General features: G+C 34.5%; 1 protein-coding gene across 2 annotated transcripts in view; it reads left to right on the top strand.

Annotated features, from left to right (window-relative positions):
• TTC6 (tetratricopeptide repeat domain 6) overlaps nt 1–19,935 on the top strand; it is a 204,643-nt gene that overhangs the window by 30,057 nt on the left and 154,651 nt on the right. Inside the window, exons 2-3 of one of the 2 annotated variants that reach the window (XM_079119380.1) lie at nt 11,519–11,671; nt 15,462–15,656. In XM_079119380.1, the coding sequence (XP_078975506.1) occupies nt 11,519–11,671; nt 15,462–15,656 (348 nt within the window). Of the gene's footprint in view, nt 1–11,518; nt 11,672–15,461; nt 15,657–19,935 lie in introns of those variants that run through there. The other variant, XM_079119381.1, reaches the window with a different exon arrangement.

Raw genomic sequence — 19,935 nt, 5'->3', positions numbered from 1 at the left:
CATCTAGTCATAGATTCTTCAAATAACAGTAGTAGTTAATACATTTTTAGTTGTTTTATTTGTTTCATATCCATATTTTACAGTTTAACATCAAATTATGAGTGACAAAAGATATCCTTATTTTGTTTTTTGTTTTAATGTGAATAATAATGGCTATTATTATATATGACATTTCCTTCTTGCACATATTTTCTCATTTAATCTTCATAATAAACATGTAAGGTATGTGCCATTCTTATCCCTATTTTACAATACTGAACCCCTGAAAGATTGAAGAATTTACTTGAGATTGTCCTGAGATTGACTGAGTCAAGATTTCAACCACTTTGTCATACTTCTTTCCATGTGATTTTCACTTAAGAGTACCATGAAGATGATTATATATTTTAATTTCACTTGTAAATTAATGAATTTCTTAATGTTGAATGAAGCACATTTTTTTACTCTCACTTGTTATAGCCACATGTTTGTATGTCTTCATTATTAAAATTTACATCCAATACTAACAAAATTATTGTGGTCAATAAATCACCATTATTTACATTATATGCCTTTTAAAAATGTCAATGTGAACTTTATTTCTCTGGATTTATTAGAATACAAAATGAACACAATGAACAAAAATAAATCCTTTTGTTACTGGACAATTTATTTTAACAAGTACAAATTTTACTGCTATCTTAAAAATGTCAAAGGAGCAGGGAAATGCCATTTATAGTATTTCTACTCTTTCCAAGTGCTTATTATACCCAAGCACTTTTTGAACATGGAGGTGAACTTCACATAACATGAAATTAACCATCTTGAAGTGTACAATTCAAGGGCATCAACATTTACAATGTTGAACAGTAATCAATTTGTCTAGTTCCCAAATCATTTCATCACCCCAAAAGGATACTCCGTACACATTAAGCAGTCACTGCCCCACTTCCCTTCCTCCAAGCACTTCAGCCACTACTTGTTGGCTTTTTGTCTCTATTATCTATTATGGATTTGTATATATAGAAACATACAATAAATGACCTTGGTATCTGTCTTCTCTCAAATAGCATAGTGTTTTTGAGATTCATCCACATTGTAGCATCTAGCAGTTCTTCATTTTTTGACTTTAATAATATTCCATTGTATGTATATACTGCATTTTATTTATCAATTGATGGACATTTGCATTGTTTCCACCTTTTGACTATTGTGAATGGTGCTGCTATGAATGTCCATGTCCAAATAGCTGTTTGCATACCTGCAATTCTTTGGGGCACATGAATGACAGGTCATGTGGTAATTGTATGCTTAAGTTTTTGAGAAACTACCAACATTTCCACAATGGCTGCATCATATTTTATTTGTACAAGGAGTGTATGAGGCTTCTGATTTCTCTACATCCTCATCAGCTCTTACCTTCTGCTTTTTACTTCTATTTTTATTGTTTATTACAGCCATCTTAGTGGGTATGAAGTGGTACTTCATTATGATTTTGATTTCTGTTTTCCTAATGGCTAAAGATATTTTGAACATCTTTTTATGTGAGTGTTGACTTTCATATATCTTCTTTGGAGAAATGTGTGCTCAAATCCTTTGCCCAGTTTTTCTTTTTTAAATTATACAGAGATCAAGATTTATTTTCTTGATTTCTTTTCTGTAATTTCTTTCTAACTTTAACCAAATAGATCACAGGATTTTCTGAAGCAGAGAGTTACACCGCTTGCAAAATAATATTATTATTTTATTTTTAAAGAGCATTATAGTTTTACATAGTAGTTGGGTTCATTTTGACAAAATCATATATGCATGGAATTTGATTTCAGTCCCTGTTCTTCTCTTTTCCCTCTCCTCTTCATTCCCTTCTTCCTTTTTCTCTACTCTACTGATCTTTTGCTTATTTATTTATTTATTTATTTATTTTTGATTGGTACTTTCTACATATTCATAAAAGTGAAATTCCCTGTGGTATATTCATACATGCATATAATGCGATTTGTTAAATTCATTCCATATTTGCTTCTCTTCCTTATGCCTTTTCCTTCCCTCTTCTCCTTCTATTCCACTGATCTTCCCTGTATCTTTGCCGCAGAATATTATTGCTTATTACTGTTGAGAATGTGCAAAAGGAAAGATTTTCTGTCACATGGTGATTTAATGAGGGCAAGTGATTCTGAGAAGAAAAACTTGCTTTTGTTTGTATGAGAAATGTTTGTATTTGAAATGCTGAAGTCATTGATACTAAAGAATGATTGGTAACAGGACCAAGATCAGAGAAAGTCAGGTGGCAAAGTCAGTTACAATGGTTAGGAAGAGGGAGGGAGGGAAATTCTCAAGCTGAGTGATTAGGCCACTTTGAATCCTTCTTCTCCTTGTCCTACCTTAAAACCTACTATTGGGCTGAGGATTTAGCTCAGTTGGTAGAGTGCTTGCCCTGCATGCCTAAGGTCCTCCTGGGTTCAATCCCCAGCTTGTGGGGTGGGGGTGGGGGGCTGTAATCCCAGTGATTTGGGAGACTGAGGCAGGAGGATTGCAAATTCAAAACAAGTCTCAAATTTAGTGAGGCCCTAAGCAACTAAGGAGACCCTGTACCAAAGTAAAAAATTTAAAATAGGGCTAGGGATCCCTGGTATCCCACCTCTCAAAAAAGAAAAATTTTGTCTTTTTTTTTTTTTAAGTTCTAAGAATTCTTTATATATTCTTCATACTAGACCCTTTTCAGATAAATGACTTGCAAATACCTTTTACCATTCTGCAGATTGTATTTTCACTTTCTTGATAATGTCCCTTTATGCATAGAAGTTTTAAATTTTGATGACATGAAATTTATTTTTTTAAATTGCTTGTACTTTGGTGTCATTTCTAAGAATTGTTTGCCAAATCCAAGATCATTTTTTAAAAAAGAATTTTATTGTTTGTAGTTCTTTCATTTAGGAACTTGGTCCATTTTGAGTTAATTTTTGTATATTAGGTGAGATAAGAGTTCAATTTCATTCTTTTATATGTTGATATCTAGTTGTCCTGGCAATATTTGGAGAGAATATTGCATATTGAATGGTCTTGCCATCCTTGTCAACATCAGTTGGTCATAGTTGGATGGGTTTATTTCTGGACTCTTAATTTCACTTGCATTGATCCAGATGTCTAACCTTATCCTTGTTCTACACTGTTTTGATTACTGTAGCTTGATAGTAACTTTTGAAGTAGGAAAGTGTGATACCTTCAACTCTATTTTTCCTTTTCCAGACTGTGTTGCCTATTTGGAGTCCCTTGAATTCCACAAGAATTTTAGGATCAGCTTTTCTATTTCTATAAACAAGGTCCTTGGGACTTTGATTGATATGATAAGGTAAATCAGTTTGAGGAGTCCTGCCACCTTAAGAATATTAAGTATCAAATCCATGGATATTCATAGGATGTCTTTCTTTTCATTTAGATCTTCTTTAATTTTGTACAAGTTTTGTTGCTCTTTGGCTAAATTTATCCCTAAGTTTTATTCTCATCAATGTGATTGTAAATGGAATAGTCTTTCTTAATCTCATTTTCAGATATTTCATTGCAAGTATATGGAAATACGACTGATGTTTATATACTAATCTTGTACTCCACAACTTTGGCAAATTAATTTATTATAGCTCTAATAGTTTTGTTTTTGGATTTTAGCATTTTTAATTATTTTTTCTATATGTGATCATGTCATTTCTTTTTCTTTTCTTTTTTTAGGGGGTGAGTACTGAAGATTGAACTCAGGGGCACTCGACCACTGAGCCACATCCCTGACCTTATTTTCTATTTTATTTAGAGACAGGGTCTCACTGAGTTGCTTAGTACCTCACTTTTGCTGAGGCTGGCTTTGAACTTGCAATCCTCCTGCCTCAGCTTCCTGAGCAGCTGGAATTACAGGTTTGTGCCTATCTGATCATGTCATTTATGAATAAATATAATTTTGTATGTTCTTTGCATGCATTTAATTTCTTTTTCTTGTTTAAGTTCTGAATAGAACTTCCAAAGTATGTTGAGTAGAAGTAGTGAAACTGCACATTCTTGTCATGTTCCTGATATTAGGGAAAAGCTTTCAGTCTTGTTCCATTGATTATGTTAGCTTTAGGTTTTTCATACATGTCCTTTGTGGGCAGAGAAAGTGTCCTTCTATTCCCAGTTTTTTTGAGTGATTTCGTCAAATCCTTTTTCTGAGTTAATAGAGGCAATCATGTGCTTTTGTTTTTTCTTTCATTCTGTTATTGTGATATATTACAATCACTGATTTTTGTATGTTGAACCATCCTTGCATTCCTTGGATAAATTCCCATTTTGTTTCTATTTGTTAGTATTTATTGGGGATTTTTGCATTTGTATTCATAAGAGAAATAATCTAGCATTTTCTTTATTTGTTATATGTCTCTCTCTGGCTTTGGCCTCAGTGTTTTGCTGGCCTCATAGAATGAGTTAGAATGAGTTAGGAAGTGTTCCTTTCTGTTTGTGGTAATATTTGAGGAATTGTGTTAATTAGTTTTTTGCATTGTTTTTATAGAGATAGAATTATGTTGTATGCAATTTACTTTTTGCATTCAATATAATGGACTTGGTATTAATTTTTTAAATGTTTGGTAGCATTCACCAGTAAATCTATCTGGTTCTGCACTTTGCTTTTTGGAAGGCTTTCAATTAGTGATTCAATCTCTTGTCATAGGTCTGATTAAATTTTTTATTTTTGAGCAGTTTTAGTAGTTTACATGTCTTTGTGTGTGTGTGTGTGTGTGTGTGTGTGTCTGTATGTTGCTGTGAATTGAATAGCATCGCACATGCTAGGCAATTGCTCTATCACTGAGCAATATCCCCAGCCATATACGTCTTTTAAAAAATTTTTTAAATTTTAAATTTTTTATTGTTTGTTCTATTTAGTCATACATGACAGCAGAATGTGTTTTGATTTGTTGTACACAAATGTAGTACAACTCTCTGGTTGTACACAATGTAGAGTCACATTATTCATGCAATCATACGTGTACATAGGGTAATAATGTCTCATTCCACCGTCTTTCCTTCCCCTTGCCCCCGCCCCTCCCCTCATTTCCCTCTACACAATCCAAAGTTCCTCCATTCTTCCCCTGCACCCCACTAATGTATCAGCATCTACTCATCAGAGAAAACATTCTGCCTTTGGTTTTTTGGGACCTATATGTCTTTTTAAATGTGGCTCCTGACATTTGTATTTGCTTTTATGAATTGTGTAAAAATTATTTAGATGATTACTTATGTTTATGGTTTCATTGCATACCATCTCTATTTAAATATTGTAACTTTCAGGTTTGGGCCCTTATTTCCCCTTTAAATATTTTTTTGTGGAAGGTCAGTTTGTGTTGTGAATTTTCTGAACTGAGTATGTTGTGATTCTCACTGCAAAGGAGACAGGCAGCATTCTGAGGCAAGTGGAGGGGATGTCCCTGTTTTCTACTTGCTGTAGGCTCATTGTCAAGGACTTCTTTTTGTGATTCTCAGTCTAATGGAGTCCCCTGTGAAAAGTATTCCTTTAGATCTTGCCTGTATAAATTTCTGAGAACCAGAACCCAGTGTCTTAGACAGATTCTGCTGTCTTTGAACTCCACCTTGGCTCTCCACTGTATCTTCCTGAAACTCTTTGCATTTGCCCAAATAAACCTTTGGGAGCTCTGTCCACCAAGTTATCATTTGTTTCCGGAATATGACTAATACTTTTTCTTGGGCACAAATTCAGATATCCAGATACTTGTTATGTTTCTAGTTAAAAGTTTTAGAAAATATGTTTAGATATGCTTTTATTTTCCCTGAATTTTTCTGGAAAACCACAACACAAACTCTTTTAACTTACCTACTCTTTTAAAAATCTATTAGATGTTTCTCTGTCAAGTTATTGACTTTCACTTGTTTTTCATTTACTTTGTTCAAGAATCATTAATTATTCCCAATATAATCTATTTTCTCACCTTAATCTTATCTTCCCATGTCTTCCCTCTGACTCTCATAATTTTTAAAATTTTATTTTTATATTCTTTAGTACTTTTTATTAGATTTTGGAATAATTTTAGATTTATAGGAAAGTTACAAAGATAGTACAGAAAACTTTTGCACAAATTTCATCTTTTCCTGATTTTCCTTTATATTTTGGAGTATCTTATTAATTTTCATCTACCTCCTGATTTCATCTTCCTTATTAATGTAATAAAAACTCTGCTTTTACATATATATTTAATAAACTACATCCATGTACAAATATACCACAATGAATCCCATTTATGTAAAATTATAGTGCACTAATTAAAATAATGATAATTATTAATTAAAATAATTATGATCAGTAGAGTAGAGCAAGTGTATCAGGGGAAGGGAGGAGCAGAGGGAAAGGGAAAGTACTGGAGAATTTCAGTGATCAAATTGTGTACATGTATGAATATAGCATGGGGAATCCCTCTATTTGGTGTAATTTTAACACACCAATAAAAATTAAAAATATGTAAATATTTTAATATTATTATCTTAGTATTTTTCTAAGTTTCCTGTTTCATTCAATGTAAGTTTCGTTGTCATCTTATTTTTTTGTTTTCAGTCTACTTTGTCTATTTTGCATGGAATTCACTATGTTTTTGGCAGAATTTTTATCTGCTTGCATCTTTTGAACATATGACACAGTTTAAAATCTATTCCTTTGAGATTTCAGGTCATCATCTCTGCTCCTTTATTCTTCAGTGGTTCTTCAGTATTCTTTCAGATGGGCAAACGTTTTTGTCTTCTTTTTACTTGTCATTATCTGAGTACCTCCTGTTCAGTTTAGATATTTGTGAACAGGATAGGTTTATGGATCATCTTTAACCTTGTAATCATTTCTAAAGCCCCATCTATTGGGTAGTATGACTCTCTTTATTCTCTATTTTGTGTGACATTATTCTTACAACTATTTTCAATTCTTTAGACATGGTCTCCTTTGGTTCTTTGAACACATTTAATATAGGTCACTTAAAGTATTTGTCTAGTAAATCCAACATCTTGGTTTCTTTAGCGATGGTTTCTATTGATTGCTTTGTTTCCTGTATTAAGCCTTACCTTTTCATTTCTTTGCTTGTCTCATAATTTTTTGTTGTTGTCAGCTGGAAATTTTAAATAATATAATGCGATAACTGTGGAAATCAGATCTCCTTTCTTTGCAGGTTTGTTATTGTTGAGTCATGTTGTTTTTTATTGTCATTAAAAATATAGGGCTGGTCATGGTGGTGCATACCTGTAATCTCAGCAGTTTGGGAGGCTCAGGCAGGAGTATCATGAGTTCAAAGCCAACTTCAGCAATGGTGAGGTGTTAAAGCAACTCAGTGAGACCCTGTTGTTAAACAAAATACAAAATAAGGTTGGGGATGTGGCTCAGTGGTCAAGTGCCCCTGAGTTTAATCCCTGATTAACCTCCTCCCCGCCTCAAAAAAAAAAAAAAAAAAAAAGATAAATCAAAAACAATATGGTACTGGCACGAAAACAGGCATGAAGACTAATGGAATAGAATAAAAGATACAGAGACAAGCCCACATAAATACAGTTGTCTCATACTAGACAAAGGCACCATATAAACACACATTGGAGAAAATAATAGCCTTTTTAAACAAATGGTTTTAAACAAATGGTGCTGGGAAAACTGGAAATCCATACAGAGAAGATTGAAATTTAATCCTTATCTCTCACCTTGACCAAAAGTCAACTCAAAGTGGAATTTGATCAGAAACTCTGCAACTTCTAGAAGAAAATATAGGCCCAACACTCCAACATGTAGATACAGGAACCAATTCATTAACAAGACTCCTAAAGCACAAGAAATAAAACAAAAAATCAACAAGTAGCATGGCATCAGTTTAAAGCTTCTATGGAGCAAATGAAACAAGAGCATAAAGAGAGAGCCTACAGAATGGGCGAAGATCTTTCCCATCTGTTCCTCAGATAGGGCATTAATATCAAGAATAGATGAAGAACTCAAAAAACTTAACAAATAACCCAATTGATAAATGGGCATAAAAACTAAACAACACTTCTCAAAAGAAGAAATACAATCTATCAACAAATATATGAAAAAATGTTCAACATCTCTGGCAATTAAGGATATGCAAATCAAAACTACTCTAAGATTTCATCTCACTCCAGTCAGAATGGCAATAATCAGGAATACAAATAATATTAAGTGTTGGTGAGGATGTGGGGAAAAAGGTACACTCATATATTGTTGGTGGGACTGCAAATTAGTGCAGCCACTCTGCAGTATGAAAATTTCTCAAAAAACTAGGACTGGAACCACCATATGACCCAACTAGTCCATTCCTTGGTATATATCCCCAAAATCTAAAATCAGCATACTATAGGGATACAGCTATATTAATATTTATAGCAGCACAATTCACAAAAGTCAACCTAGGTGCCTTTCAATAGGTGAATGGATAAAGAAAATGTGGTACATCTACACAATGAGCATTACTCAGCCGTAAAGAAGAATGAAATTATGGCATTTGCTGGTAAATGGATGGAACTGGAGACTATCATGTTAAGTGAAATAAGGCAGACCTAAAAACTCAAAGGCCAAATATATTCTGTGATATGCAGAAGCTAGTCAGAAAGAGAGAGAGAGAGAGAGAGAGCGAGAGAGAGAGAGAGAGAAAGAGAGAGAGAAAGGAAGGAGGAAGAAAGAAAGAAGGGGAATTTTCATTAAAATAGAAAGATTCGTGGATTAGATGAAGGGGATTGAGTGGGGGAGGAGGGATGGGATAAGTGAAGGACAGTGGAATGAATCTGACATAACTTTCCTATGTACTTATATGAATATACCACAGTATATTGATGACTCTCATCATCGTGTGTATCCACAATGAAAAAAAAAGTAAATGGCAGAAAGATCAGTGGAATAGAGTGAAGAGAACAGGGGGAGGGAGGGAGGAAGGGAGGGAAAGAAGTACTGGGGGCTGAATTAAAGCAAATTATATTCCAGTTTTTATAATTATGTCAAAATGAATCCTAATGATATATGTAACTAAAAGGAATCAATAAAAGGAAAAAAATTGTAATGACTTTCTTGAACTACTTCTGTAAAACCTGTATTCTTTGTTGTGTGTGGCCACTGAAGGATTTTTTTTAACATAGTGGTCAAGTAGTGATTGTGTAGATTTCCTTTAATGCCTTTCAGTCTTTGTCAAAAGGTGTGTGTGTGTGTGTGTGTGTGTGTGTGTGTGTGTGTGTGTGTGTGAGAGAGAGTGTGTCTGTCTGTCTGTTGAGAGAGATACCTTCAATATTCAGGCGGGCAGTTTACAACTCTGCTTTATCCTTCACTTCCAGCTTGCCAAGAGTATCAAGGTCAGCCAGAGGTGAAAATTTATGACTCTTGTTGTCTTTTCTAAGTATGTGTGCAGTTCTGGGCATGCATATCAATCTGTACATGTACAGACTAAAGTCACTAAAATATTTATTCTACTCATTATTTTTCAAGGATACTACTGAGCTACAGGAGTATAGGATGGGAGTAGGGTGAGCAAAAAAAAAATCAAAACTAAACTAAAAGTTTATTGATGACATTCATTTATTTTTACTGAATAAATGCTCTCTAGGTTGCTACAGACTTTTCAACAAATAAATTATGACACATGTGAATAAACAAGTAAGTATGATAAGTATGGACCATACAAAGAAAAAAGCAATGAATAGAAACTGTCCTTGAAGAAGCCTAAGCATTGGACTTGCTAGACCAATACTTGCTTTCATTTGCTTTTGTCTTCATACTTATATTATTGGAAAATCGGGAAGGCTGTTTTTGGCTATTATCAAGCCATTTTAACCTAGTTCAATGTACTGTCTTTGGCCTTTCTTATGTAGCCATATTTATTTATTTTTTGAGGGGGGCTAGGATCAAACCCTGGTTATGCATGTGCTATGCCAGGCAAGGGGTTTACTGCTGAGTTATACCTCTAGACTGCTCATTTTTATTTTTGGAATGTGATCCTAACTGGTTATTGCTTATGTGAATTTTTATTTGTTGAGTTTTCTTTTAACCTCTACCTTGGTCTGATAGCTTTTCAATTGATTTTCTTTTTCTCAAATATAAGGTCACATAATCTATTAACAGTGACATTTTGTTGTTCTCTTTGATGATTTTTATTCCACCTTTTTTTTTTCTTATTGCATTGGATCTGGTCTTACTCATTATGAATTACAATGTTTAGTGCAGGGTTCTGTAGATATCTCTTGTGGGATTAGGAAAGTTTTCTTCTATTTGTAGTTTCTTTTTATTCAGTAATGGGCATTGAATTTTACTGATAAGTTTTCCGAGCATTTGTTTAGAAGATCATATAGCTTTTCATTAATTTTTCATATCAGAAATTAATAGTGAATTATCCATATTCTGGGAAAACTTCCCGTTGTCAAAATGTATTATTTCTGGGTAAGTGACTTGGATTTATTTACAAATATGTTATTTGGGGTTTATGCATTTATGTTCAAAAGTGAGGTAAGTTTTATGTTTCTGTATTGAGTTTTTTTTTTAGCTATTCTTAACATTACTATTAGATTGCCCCCTAAAATGTGTTGAAAATTTTCTTTAAGGTATTTTTATTATGAAATATTTCAAATGTTTCAAATTTCAGGTTTTTCAAAATTCAATGTTTTGTCATATTTACTTCATATTGCTTAAATCAAATAGAAAATTACAAGTAAAGTACCTACTCCCTTTGTACTTCCTCCCCATAATTTCTTCCCTTCTCAGTTGTGAGCAGTATTTTGAATTTGGAGTTTATCATTTTTATGTTTTTATACTTTAATAATATATTTATAAACCTAAAAAGAATTAACTGATGGGTTTTCACATTTATTTAATCTAGTTAGTACAGTCATGAAGAGTGAAGTCTCTGGAGCAAGCTTGAAGTGTCTAACTATAGTAGTATTTGTGTGTACTTCTGTTTTCACTTTGTGCATATTGTTAGTCTTGAGTTACTTGACCCTTTTGTTGTTGTGAAGTGATCCTCTTCCTCCTTGCTAACATCCCTTGTTTTGAAGACTGCTGTGTCTGATGTTAATGTAACCCCTGTGTTGCCATCATTACCCCTTATTGGCAATGAATTTTCATTGTAATTGGCATTAATAGTGGTAAAAATAACACTCACAGTGATACCAGTGAGGTTTAAAATATATTCATATTCCTTTTTACTCTTGGTTAGATTAAATTTTAGTTTTGATTTTAATTTTCTTGTTCAGTGTTTTACAGTGTTTGATTGAATGGGGGCATTTTTATAATAGCTGATATAATATCTAATTATCTTATTCAATCTAATAATAATCTATTGAGATCAACAATCTAAAAGGCAATAAATTGAAAGAATAGACAAAATATATTTTTCCATATTTTTCATTTATTGTTGTTATTGAGTAGTGTGTACTTTTCTCATGTATTTCTCACTTATTGTATTAATTAGATGATATTTTTCTATATTGAATAATGCACTTAAATTATTTTTAAAATTGGAATTGCTTTGTTTTCTCTTCTTCCTTCAAGGATATTTCTTTGATGGGAAAAGAGTGCCTCAATACACCTCAGCTGCAAGCAGATACAGTTCAGATGGAAGCAGAAACAGTTCAGTTGGAAGCAGAAACACTTGAGATGGAAGAAGAAGAAGAGTTACAGATAAGTGTTGAGGAACCTCAAATGGTAAAGTGCTTCATAAAAATCCTCCTTGCCTATACTAAAGTATTAGCCTATTTCTTGTTTTTTTTTTAATATATATTTCTATTTGTTCTTATTAGTTATGCATGATAGTAGAATGTATTTTGACATGTTAAACATATATGGAATATAACTTCTCATTATTCTGGTTGATATAGAATTACATTGGTCATGTAATCATATATGCACATAGGACAGTAATGTCTGATTCATTCTGCCATCTTTCCTATTCCCATTCCCCCTCCCTTCCCTTCATTCCCCTTGGTCTATCTAAAGTACTTCTATTCTTCCCTACCTGCCCCTTATTGTGAGTTAGCATCTGCATATCAGAGAAAACATTGGGCCTTTTGTGTTTTGGGATTGGCTTATTTCACTTAGCATGATAGTCTCTAGTTCCATCCATTTACCAGCAAATGCCATAATTTCATCCTTCTTTAAGGTCGAGTAATATTCCATTGTGTGTATATACCACATTTTCTATATCCATTCATCTGTTGAAGGGCACCTAGATTGGTTCCGTGGTTTAGCTATTGTGAATTGAGCTGCTATAATCATTGATGTGACTGTGTCACTGTAGTATGCTGATTTTAAGTCCTTTGGGTATAAACCAAGGAGAGGTATTTGTTGCTTAATGTGTATATAGAGAGTTTTAAAAGATTTTCTTCAAGTTATTTTATAAGTATGTTTAAGTGTAAGCATACCTAATCCAACACTATGCAAGGAGTCCTGGTTCTCAGCTCACTATGGCTGACTATCATAGACCTTTTGTGCTAAGGCCCAACACTCTTTTAAGAAGAAAAAGGTTTTTTAACAGCTTTTCTGGTTTAAAGCCATCCAGATATAGAATGTAGTTGGAGAATTAATTAAAAAGTTATTAACTAAGAAAGCATTACTTTAATCTGGAGTTAGGTAGAAGAACTGTTAAAAGCATTTGACAAGGGGAGAATGTTGTTGAGAAATGTGGACTGTTGGTGACAGGTTTGTTTCAGAAATAAAGCTTCCTTTTTGGCCCTCATTGACAAAATATTTGTGGTATTCAAAGCAATATTTCTTGTGAATGAAATGTATCTCCTTGTATGCAAAAATTGAGAATTAAATGAAAAAGATGGCATGATGATTAGTTCCTTTACATAGGGTTCACAAAATGGTATCACTAAATGGCAAGCTCCTTCAGTTTTTGAAAGACCCCATATACACAAAAACTGAGATCATACTTCATTTTTTAATAATATATCATGTTCATAAAGCATGTGAATCTTTTTGCTAAAGCCATGGATCCTATAATGTTAGAGTCACCTCAAATGATAGAACTTACTAGAGTTTGAGATGCTTTTGGTTGAGACCATATCTTTCGCCCCTTTGTATCTTATTCCCTGCCTTTAGGCTTAGCATGTGGCAACACGAGTAGCTATTTAGCAATGGTAGTTTCTGAACACTTGAGACTTTGGATGATATGCCAGCCCTAAATCATAACACATTAACATAAAAGAATAGTTTTTAGGAGTGCAAAGAGTAGTATTGTCTTACATTTTTTGTGAATCTAATGTCTGATTGTAACAGAGAGCTAGATTTTCATGTCTTTTTCTCTATTTCATCTTTTACACTGTGTTATTTTGACTGAAATATATTAAACAAATCTGGTCTCATGCAGATTGGAAAGGGAGTCATATTTTAGTAGCCTTCTAATATAATTATGGATACTCTCCTTTGTTAATGCACCAAAATTTCACAAGTGCTGGTTTCCTAAAGATTAGTTGTGATGTGGAATCAGAAACCTGCTATATGAACTTGTTGCATATCCTTACATTAAATCCATTGCTCCATCTTGCTCTTTGAGCTAATCTTTTACCCTGGATGATATTTGTAACCTCATGTATTAATCATTTAATACATTAGTCCACCATGTTATCCACTACTGCTTTACCATTATTTGTGCAAATTTCAAGACAGTGAAAAAGGTGGATAACATCTTAATATTATGAAAGTTCTTTTGATATTGTAGTCCTCTTGAAAGGGTCTCAAAGACTGTCAGGAATCTGTGGACCACATTTTTAGAATGACTAAGTCTGTTAGTGAAAGAGAAACAGGTAGAGATAGAGTATACTTTGGAATCAAATTGTCTAAGTTTAAACAAAGCTTTGCTACTTATTCAAAGTATGACTTTAGGCAAGTTATATAACTTCTTTAAGCCTCAGTTTTCTTATCCATAAAATGGGGTTACCAACATTTCTTATTTCATGCAGATGTACTGAGTATTAAAATTAGATGAGCTAGTACTCATATCTCACCTAAGCAATTGCCTAAGCAATTGTAATGTTATGTGATACATGCTCATACAGAGGAGTTATAGGATCAGGGAAGGCGTTGTAGAGGAGGTGAAGCAGGCAGAGTCCTGAAGAAGGGGAACTACAACTGGATTTGCCCTCCTTTCAAGATTTTCTTCTTCCATTTTCTAATTTGGTGGGTGTTACATTCATTTCTTTAGTCTCCCAAACCATAACCCTGGGAGAGTGTGTGGAGGAAGCCAAGAGCATAGAAATTCAAAAGAAAGGGAATGGTCAACAATACCCAGAGCTATGGAACATAAAATGAGTGAGTTCATCATGGGTAGTAAATACAGCAGCAGAGTCGCTAACGTTTATTGCCTCAGCATATCTACTTTGCCTTTTTATGAAGAGTCTTATTAACCTTTTTATGCCAATGGGGAAAATAAGACTAAAAAAAGAGTTATTTTCAGTCCACCAAGATCAAACATCTTTTAATTGACAGACCCAGGACTTGAATTTAGTCCCATCTGCTTAAATAGTTCTTAGTCTTGCCTGTAACTTTATAAAAACACGGGCTCAAGATAAAAGCTCATTTTGCAAACTTAAACTTCTTGGTTGAGGTATCTCTTCTGTACAACAAAGAAATTTATGTAGTGTATTTGATACTGTATGGCATCTTTTATCCTTTATTTTACTTATTAGCAAATGAATACATCAAGGAAGAAAATGATAAAGTTGATCTTTGAGTAATTATTATGTAAATAGGACTTTTATGTAAGTCAGACCAGTATTATCATTTGTTAAATTGAGGCCATGAATTTTAACTGCCAGTGTGCTTCATAATCCCAAATAATCTTGGTTTAAAATTAATTATTACCCAAATGTGGTCATATAGATAATTTCCTTTGGATTTGATGAGAAACATAAGACAGTGAGACATTTTTGAAGAGCACAAAGAGTAACATTTTGTGAGAAATTTTCATCTGGGCATGGGAGGGATCTATGGTATCTGATGGTCCTCCTGAGGCCTCAGGCTTAACTTTCTCCCTAGAACCGAAGCTAAGCTCTGAAAGAGGAGCTACCTAGCAGGAAGCCTACTTCTCAGGTTCTCAGAACCTCAGGTTTGGGCAGTGGACCCAAGGCTGACTTAAGAGCCAAGTGAATAATGAATAGAACTGTCTGCAGTGCCTTTGTGGAAGGTATACTGACTTGACACTGTGTGAGTGCTGGGTGGTGACAGAGTAAGAGCTGAATCTTGTTATTTCCTGAGTTTGTGCATAAAAACTGTAGAACTGGTATATTTTCTGAGATAAAGGCCAGGGAAAACAATTTGCTAGGCTTCACATTTTTCTTAATTTGTAGAGGAAGCATTACCACCTCTTCTACATTACAAACATGCATTTTCGTATTCATTTGGTTGTCAGATAGAAAATGTTGCACAATTGAAGACTTTGGAAGGACCAATAAAAAGAGCATTCTTGTGCTTTTACTCTTTTTCTTTTTTCCAGCAAAGTATGTTTGAGGAACTTCTGAAAGATATGTCGAGCGTTTTCCAGATTGAACAGGAGGACTTACCAGAATGGGAAGCCTCAGAAGGAGAAAGCGGGGTCTTTAGATCACAGGAGGTTTCACAAATTGCAGAGGAATCAAGCAAACCTTCGGAAGATGGGCAGCCTGGAAAAAAATCAAAAGCCCCCAAGCAGGTATCTTCAAAAGTGAAAAACTATGTTGTAAACAGGAGAGTTGAGGATGTGCGAGTGTGAACAAATGGCCCAGGCAAGGATTATGGTATGGGGCCAGGGTTCACCCTGCAAAGGGGCCTCAATAGTGCATATTGTTTCTTTAAAAAAAGACAGCCTATTTTTTTTTTTTTTTTTGAGGGCTTTATTTATTTACTTATTTATCTTTCTGGCACTGGGGATTGAACAGAGGGCCTCACATGTGCTAGGCAAATTCTCTACAACTGAACTATATTGCCAGCCCTCTTAAGAGCTCTTAGTTTCAACCCTAATTGCAATTTTGGGAAGAGAAGATAAATTTTCATGGGAAGAAGGAATCTTAGCTCTTCCAGAAAATGACCAGTAGTCTTCCAAGTACTACCTATCCTCAAGGAAGTCTACAGTGATCACTACACAATGATCAGGACTGGATAAGCTTTGCAGCTTTTTAACTTTATAATCCATTTAAATTTATGTTAATCCCCGAGACTTTTCCAACTGTTTTACTTATGCATGATTTTCATAATTGTTTTATCATATTTGCATTTCACCCTATTATTAATATTCTTTTACTTAAGTAAATACATTTATTTTAAAATAGATATGCTATTTTTAATAATAATGTTATTAGTATTAAAAACCAAACAGCTCCTTTTTTCTAGAATATCAGCATATCATCTTATCACTAGAGATAATCCTCTGACTGACTCAGAGGGGCGCCTCTTTTTAGGTAACAGCCTTCTTGATCATCCATCTCCTTCTAACTCCTCAAATTATGTTCTTAATTGTGCTTCACCCAAGTCAACTGGTCATTACCTTCTTCAACTTTGACCTAGGACTCTCAACTTTCAAACCTGGGATTTATCTGTGACCTTTTCTTTTCACATATAATCAGTCTCTTGAGGCCTAGATTGTTCCTGAACACTATTGATTATGTTTTTTTTTTCTTATATTTTCTGGTTGTCTCCATTGTAGTCTGAGTTCTGATGGAATTAGGTCTGGATTAGGGCACTTGTCTCCTGGTTTTTCTTCATCTCTCAAGCCCTGCTTTCTTAGGTTCCTCCTATAGGACACTAGCTTGTGATCTGGGAATAATAGGTAACAAGGAAGATTCACAAGTAATACAGTTGACCAGAGAAGACTCCCCTCTGCTTTCAGTGAAGACAGACTTATCCTGTGTTGGTGATGGACACCACCAGTAGTCATGCTGCCTTTCCAAAGCAGGCACTTTGGGGTGTGAAGGCAAGGTTAGGTGAACTTGCCCATTGTTCGCTGTTCAGGTGAATCTTGTGTTTAGGCTGACATCATCCAGGTGTCTGAAGACTGTGGCATTTTGATGAAAATGCGTTAGGCTGGGGGCCACAGCTATGATATTTTTGTCTATTCTACCAGAACATTGGGACTTTGGAAATAAGTGTGAGCATAAGAGGTAAGTGGTTAGCTGCTAGTATGTCAAAGAATGAAATGAATTTTCTGGACAGTGGCTTAACTACCATGGCCCATCAGGAATTTAAGTTCCTCTTTTGAAATTTCCTGTAATGTTAACTCTTTTGGCTTATTGTGACTATTATTAAATATTATTAAGAAATTATGTAAAATTATTTGTTTTTGGTTAAAAGAGGAAGTTCTTTCTTTCCTAAGGTCACTAGAATTTATTGACTATCATGTGCCAACCACTTTGCTAAATGTTTTACACACTTTGTCTAAATTTTTTCTAATAAAATCTTTATCATTATCTTTCTTTTATAGTTGCAAAAATGCATTGTGAGAAAATACATAGCTTGCTCAAACACAAGTTAAGTTGTAGATGCAGGGCTTGAGCTGAGGTTGCCTGATTCTGGAATCTTAGTTCTTTGTCACTTGGCCACACTGCCTTTTCATAACAACAAGCATCAATGTCTGCTCAGGTACAGAAGCACAGACTTGCAGCTACAGAAATGACAAGGGATGAATGTTCATCACAAAACTAGGAAGCATGGCTTGACCAGGAGGACTTAGAGAATGTAATAAGAGGACACTAAACTGAAACCAGAAATGTTTCAAAGGGGAAGAGAATGTCTGATAAGATGTTTTGTTATGGTTTATCGTGGGATATCAGGGGACACATCAGAAATGCCATAAAAATGACACTGGGGGCATTTATGTGATTAATTCCACCAAATCCCCACCAAGAATCTTATATTTGTTTGTTTATGTTAACATCTCAGGATCAATTATTATCCATGAACTTTAACCCTGTTATGGACAACTGAGGTCATAAATTTAGTCTCCTGCATCTTGGCACAGGAATGAGGAACAATATACTCCAGCAAGCCAGGACAGATTAGGGCACAAGAAGACTTTCTGACATAGCTAATAAATAGGTCTAGCAGAGGGATGATAAAGGATCAAGAGAGACTACAAGTGTTTAGATATATGCTGGAAGGTCTTGTTTGGCAAAAAAGTACAGAATTCGAACAATCTCCACCTATTGACCATTTCTACTCTTAGAAACTCAGGAGTATAATGTCATTAGTATTCTGGATTAAGTCATGTCCAACAACAGAAAAAATACCGATAAATATAATAGCAACCTTGTGAAGAAATGACTGACACAATATCCAGTCATAAGATTCATGAGCATTTAAAAAGGAAAATGTCAGTATGAGTCTGTAAAAAAATGTAGGTTTGATCATATGACCTGGGATTCTAAATGGAAGGAATTTTATGAGGTGTGGTATGCCCTAAGTCCCCCTAAATCCTCTCAGGACAATAAGAAATGATCGATCACATTCAGAATTTTTAAATATGAAGAAGATTAGAGAAAAAAATACATTTTCACAGATAAACTTAAAAGTGGCATGTGGCTACAAAAATTATACCAAGAAAACTGAGATTCAGAAGGGCTGAAGCCTGTGAATAATGCTAAGAATAACAACAATGAAAGCAATTTTCATGTTAGTTTTAGAGCAAAGAGAGGGAAAAAAGCAAAGACAGCCCTGTCATTATGGATGAATAGTGTAATGACAACAGATGACAGAGATACCTTAATTTATTTTTAGAAAAAGGTTGAGGTTTTAAATAAACAAATATGACAACGAGAAAAGGAAACTGATAAACTCACAACTTGGTTCTTAAATCTGACAAGAGTGATCTTTAGAAAGAAGAGAAGAATCAATTTAAAAAAAAACAAATCTTTTAAAAAGGTCTTCAGAGTGACACCTGAGCCTGGTGGCTCAGGTGATCACTCCTTGCCTTTGTGCCCCTGTCGAAGCAGTTTTCAGGGGAGGCTGTAGTGGGAGAGGAGGGGCAAGCCAGGAGATTGGCAACTGCAAATCTGATATTTAGTTTTTTAAGGGTCAGGGCTGTGATTTTTGCAAACTATGCATTGGTCTTAGACGAGACTCTACAATGACTAAATGACTTATTCAAAGAGTTGTGTTTGAAGCTTTATAAAAGGAAGAAGTAATCACGTGGCGCATGGTTCCCTAAGGACAAGCCATGGAAATCAACCTCATTTCTTCTCCTAGACCATCAGAAAACGACAGATCTTATTCTGTTGTTTAACATAAGAGTGTCATAGGAAGGTCACAGGCTCAGGAGCCAGATCTCCAGTGACAGAATTCTCTCCTCTTTACTAGCAGTGTGACATAGGCAAATTACCAAACTACTTATATGTCTATATTGTTTGGTGAGGAAAGTGCCTACCTTAGAATGTTGTTGGAAGGATTATATGTAGAGGCTACAATAGAGAGCACTCAGAATCATAGCCAGCACACAGAAATGCAATAAACATTAGTAATAGCCATCATCCTCTGAATTTAAGCAATCCACTTATGAAAACCTCCTGACAGTTTTGCAGACAGGATGGCAGTTTGGTGAACTGCAGGTGGATTAAAAATTATTTATGCAAAGGCTACCTGATTAGTGCATGAAAAATCACTACAGAATTTTCAACGTATTTCTCAATAATTTGGATGAGAATGTGGAAGGCTTACTTATTTGTTGAATTTGCAGATAACATCCAAAACATGACTGGTAAAATTGGGTTGGTCAGACCTCAAAGGAAATATAGATATGGGATGGTAGGACTTAACAGTAGCAAATGTGAAAGACTTCAGGGTTTTAAGCTATATTGTCATTTTGTGAGAGGAAGCAAATGCAATCAGTTTGCTTTGGTTGACAAAAGCCATGAAAGGATCATCTTTCTCCTGGCTGATCAATCTTATCACACCTCACATATACGTTCAGATCTGGGTGTCCAACCCCAGGAGGGACTTTGACA

This window comes from Sciurus vulgaris (assembly GCF_902686455.1).
Source record: "Sciurus vulgaris genome assembly, chromosome: 2".
NCBI classification, from domain to species: Eukaryota; Metazoa; Chordata; class Mammalia; order Rodentia; family Sciuridae; genus Sciurus; species Sciurus vulgaris.
Note: the sequence above shows the minus strand (reverse complement) of the source record. Positions and strands in the feature narration are given on the sequence as shown.